Raw genomic sequence first — 4,401 nt, forward strand, 5'->3', positions numbered from 1 at the left:
AAGCGAAGAGGGCAGGAGATGGAGCAGGCGCGCTAACGGCGGCGGCGACAAGGGATTTGAGGTGAGACATTTTGAGGGGCGATGGGCAATGGTGACCGAGCAAGCAGCTCTCTTTGTCTGGGACAGAATCTCCGTATAGAGTGGAGCAAAGGCCGGGGAAAAGCAACAACTGACGCGACTGAAGAAATGCTCGCAAATGAAATCCTCCTACTTTCTTCTCTCCGGATCTCAAAGCAACCTTCTAGTAGTATTCTGGATGGTACATATTACTTCCTTACCCATGCCCCCGTGTACAAAATCCACACTCATAAAAATATTTGGATGTTCGAATGTTTTCCAAAAAAAATTTAATCTTAAAAGAGAAGAAAAAAATAAATAAACTGAAAAAGAAAACAACAACCACCTAACTTGACCGGCCCATACCGCGCGCAGGGTATGCGCCGACCTGGTACCGGTGCTTAATGTGATGCATATCGCTCACACCGTGTACCCTCTTTGCTATTTTTGGCTAGCCCATTAATTCTCTAGAGATTGTATTAAGTTGTTGGCGTGAGTTTGGTTGGTTTTCATATCGCGGGTTTTTGCTTTGGTTTTTCGCTATTGTTTTTATTTGTTTTTCTGCTGCGGTTTTCTGGTGGTTTTTTTTGCTTCATTTTTTGTTTGACTATCTATTTTGAAAAAAAAATCAGATTTTAAAAATGTTTAGATCAAAAAAAATGTTTAACATTCAAAATTTAAAAAATATTCGGATTTAAAAAATGGTATTACATTTGAAAACTCTTCAGATTTTGAATATGTTAAAATTTTATATATTTGTTCGGAATGAAAGAAAAAACGCAACATCGAAGAAAACACATGTTTTTTTTTCAGGGCAGAAAAAAACATGCTTGATGGACTTGGGTTCGATCGCTCGCACGATAGTGATGTGCAGGTCGTAGGAAGCAGCATGGCCCCGGCCCATCTGGCGTTCGCTTGACGATTGGTACCGCGTCGAGCGGCAAATAGGGGCTGCTGTTCGGCCGCCGGCGTCGTCGTGGAGGCCGCCCCGTCCACCAGATCGGCCGGCGACGTGGCGCCGCCCGCCGCCGCGCACGCAGTCCACGCGTAGCTCCGACTTTGTTACATTTCAACTCGACTCTTCCGTCCCTCGGTCCGTCTACTTGTTCTTCCAGCCAGCATCCCCTGTTTTTGCTTCACACCGTCGCACGGTTCGCATGCCATCGCGAGCTCTTCTCTGCGCCTCCTCCGCCGCCGCGCGTCTGCTGCCGTCCACGAGGACGAACCCGTCGTCTCCCAGCCTCCTCGCTGTTGCAGCCCTCGCGGCACTGAAGCAGCAGGGATCGTTCTCGACGGCGGCCGGGGCGACGGCAGGCATGGCGGCGGGTGAGGAAGCGAAGCCGGCGACAGCGGCCGGGGGCGTGTCGGAGCGCATCTTGCCGCACCTCCTCAACATGTAACTACTCCATCAGCCTCTGCTCTATTACTCTGCTTATACTACTCGATTAGCCTATGCTCGATTTGATTACCGGTATATGGATGACATGGCTGCCGCGCGCTATTCGATTCCATGATCGATCGATGGCACATATGGATTGCCGGCTACAATGATTTTCTTTTCCAAACTGCAATTGCTCAGTTTGCCCTGCATGCACAATAGTGGTTGAGCTCGAATCTGATTCTTTAGTTCAGTGGAGCAAGCAAAGCATGATGCATACACAACAAAGTACTATCACGATCCCTCTAAGAAACCGCATGATACAGATACGGATCGTGCGCCACGGCTCGGGACTTCGAGATTTACGCGCAGCACGCCACATTCGAGGACCCGCTCATGCGCGCCCACGGGTAAGTCAAGTCCAACACACCTCGTTCATACTCCCCTATCTGAAGAACAACCCTTCTGTGCCATCCATCAGCACCAATAATCTCCTAATTCCTATGATCACAGGGTGAAGCAGATCAAATCAGCCTTCTACACGCTCCCCAAGGTAACACCTCGTTCCATCTCCTCCTCCTATGGATACATTTTCAGTCATTTGCCAGACTTCAAATTTCTGCGTCTGCTGATCGTCAGGTGTTCGGTGAATCCAAGATCGCGGAGTACACGGTGAAGGAGAACGCCACCGGGCCGGGGAAAACCCAGGTAAACTGACTCAACTCACCATACACCCCTGCATGTTATTATCACAAAGTCCACTGCAATGCACCGTCGCATCGATCTGATTCACTTGTACGACGCGTGCAACAACAATTCGATGCTGCAGATACTGATCGACAACAAGCAGCACTACAAGGTCTTCGGCAAGCCCGTCGACATAGCGTCGCTCATCACGCTCGACGTACAGGACGGCAAGGTCGTCAGACACCAAGACTGGTAAGTACATGAGTAATCTAACTGTAACCGGAACGGATCATGAGCGATGCAACAGGCTAGTTAGAGTGTAATTGTGTGAACTTGTGTAGGTGGGACAAGAAACCTCTGAAGAATAGGGAGACGGTGAGCTTCCCACTGGTGGGGCGGGTGGCGGAGGCGAGCCGCCGGGGAGCCATGCTGCTCACCCACGTCCTCATGGGCTGCGGCAAGGACCCCACCCCCTAGTTAGAGATGTTGTTTCTTTGTACTCCGTGGTGTACTCCTGTCTGGCTAGCTGCTTTTGGGATTAATTTCAATCTATAAATAAAAATTTGGAATTACTAATTCTGCTCAGTCAAGTTTATAATTGACAAATTTTCATTGTGATTTGTGCCACCTGAGTTGCAAATTAATATGTAACTAAGATTCTCTGTCGCAAGTGGGCTAGCAACCAAAATTTTACACTTGCTACTGACATATTTTTCAGTTCCAAGTTGAGTTATAACTAAAAAATTTAAATCATAGCCAAAAAAATTGTTCACACACTAATATGGCCTGCACTAATACGACCGATCTATTGTAGCAAAAACTGATCTCGTTAGAGACAATGTTAGAAAAAAATCACCACTATAGCAAAACCGACTTCGCGGGAGGCATCACCGGAAACTCACGCATGGAGAAACAAATTTCTATTACTGTAGCAAAAACACAGGACAATTGTAGCAAAACACTATTTCACTGGAGACATTGGAGAAACAATTTTGTACTATTGTAGTAAAAGCACAAAACAAATGTAATAAAAATATTACTAGTTTAGCAAAACTATTGGAGCCGGTTGTAGCAAAAAAATTCTACATAAAATGTATGGTGCAAAACCGTAAAACGGTTGTAGCAAAATAATATATTTATATGATACAAATGCACATAAGGGTTGTAACATAAAATTCTTCGTATGGTGCAAATACAATAACCATTTGTAGCAAAAAAAAAACTCATACGATGCAAAATCCACATAAGTGGTAGGCCTTCTTCAGCTCATGTACATGGTGCGTCGATAAGCAGTTCCCCGATTGTTGATGCCGCCTCTCCTTGGTGCAAATCACCACCGACCTGACCACGCGCCAAGGAGCCGACCAAGGTGATCGTGAGCCGAAGGTTTGTTCTTCATTCTATCCACAGATAGTGTTCCGTCTTGATTTCTCTAATTGACCACTGTATGGTTTCAGATCCACCCCGACATCTTCTGGCTCATGTAGGATGAGGTGAAGATTCACGCTGACCACAGAACCCGATGAGACCTGTGAAGGGTGCTCCATCTAGTATTGTTGCTAACACGAGGAAAAGAGAGAACAAGAAACTCAAGGTGGTTCCCAAGGAGGAGGAAGCAGCCCAGACGAGAGGTGTGTAGTGAACACCTGCTCACAACATCCTCTCTCTCAGCGAGTTGATGACGGGGAGAAGCCTCTCATGGGATTATATAAACCATACCGACCACCACTGAGCTGCCAACATTCCAAAACTATCGCTGGACCTCGAGAAAATGATGAGGAGACCACTGTCGTTGGACGTGAGGTTTCACTCTTTAACAAAGGTCTTCAACGTCAGTGACACATGACTGTACTGTACAATACTTCATAAAAGTTCCTAAAATTGGCCAAATACCCATGTGTAGAACATGTAGAAAAAAATTATTAGTCCATCCATTACCATTTCCTTGTTCATTGCCTCTATTGAATTACATACAGTTCGTTAGTTATCTCTGGCAAGTTAAGTGATTGCACGATCTCAAAGACGGAATTGACGATCATGATGACCCCTAGCTAGACGCCCACATTCGACTAGAATAGTATATTCGCCATTTTTGTTATGTAGCTGACAAGAGCAAAATCAAATAGTTGTCGCGTGAGAGCAGAACAAGAGTAGCAAAACCAATTTCTCATAAAATCTCACTTTTATTATAACAATGAATCCTAGTGGATACAGTGAGATAAAATAAACATAGTATATCCTTTTACAATAACAATCATTCGCCAATACAATGATGAAAA

General features: G+C 45.5%; 1 protein-coding gene across 1 annotated transcript; it reads left to right on the forward strand.

Moving 5' to 3' along the window:
• Nucleotides 1–1,181: 1,181 nt before the first annotated feature.
• Nucleotides 1,182–2,698, forward strand: LOC127346053 (uncharacterized). Its single transcript, XM_051372582.2, has 6 exons — nt 1,182–1,453; nt 1,762–1,845; nt 1,949–1,988; nt 2,075–2,143; nt 2,265–2,374; nt 2,464–2,698. The coding sequence occupies exons 1-6, from the start codon at nt 1,215–1,217 to the stop codon at nt 2,597–2,599; spliced, it is 678 nt and encodes a 225-aa protein (XP_051228542.1). The 5' UTR covers nt 1,182–1,214; the 3' UTR covers nt 2,600–2,698.
• Nucleotides 2,699–4,401: the final 1,703 nt, after the last annotated feature.

This window comes from Lolium perenne, chromosome 3 (assembly GCF_019359855.2).
Source record: "Lolium perenne isolate Kyuss_39 chromosome 3, Kyuss_2.0, whole genome shotgun sequence".
In the NCBI taxonomy this organism is placed as follows: domain Eukaryota; kingdom Viridiplantae; phylum Streptophyta; class Magnoliopsida; order Poales; family Poaceae; genus Lolium; species Lolium perenne.

Bases quoted from the DNA above. Each gene is read 5' to 3' on its own strand.
- LOC127346053 (XM_051372582.2), top strand. From the start codon at position 1,215: ATGCCATCGCGAGCTCTTCTCTGCGCCTCCTCCGCCGCCGCGCGTCTG. The intron at 1,454-1,761 runs GTAACTACTCCA...CGCATGATACAG, and splicing joins TTGCCGCACCTCCTCAACAT to ATACGGATCGTGCGCCACGG. The intron at 2,144-2,264 runs GTAAACTGACTC...TCGATGCTGCAG, and splicing joins CCGGGCCGGGGAAAACCCAG to ATACTGATCGACAACAAGCA.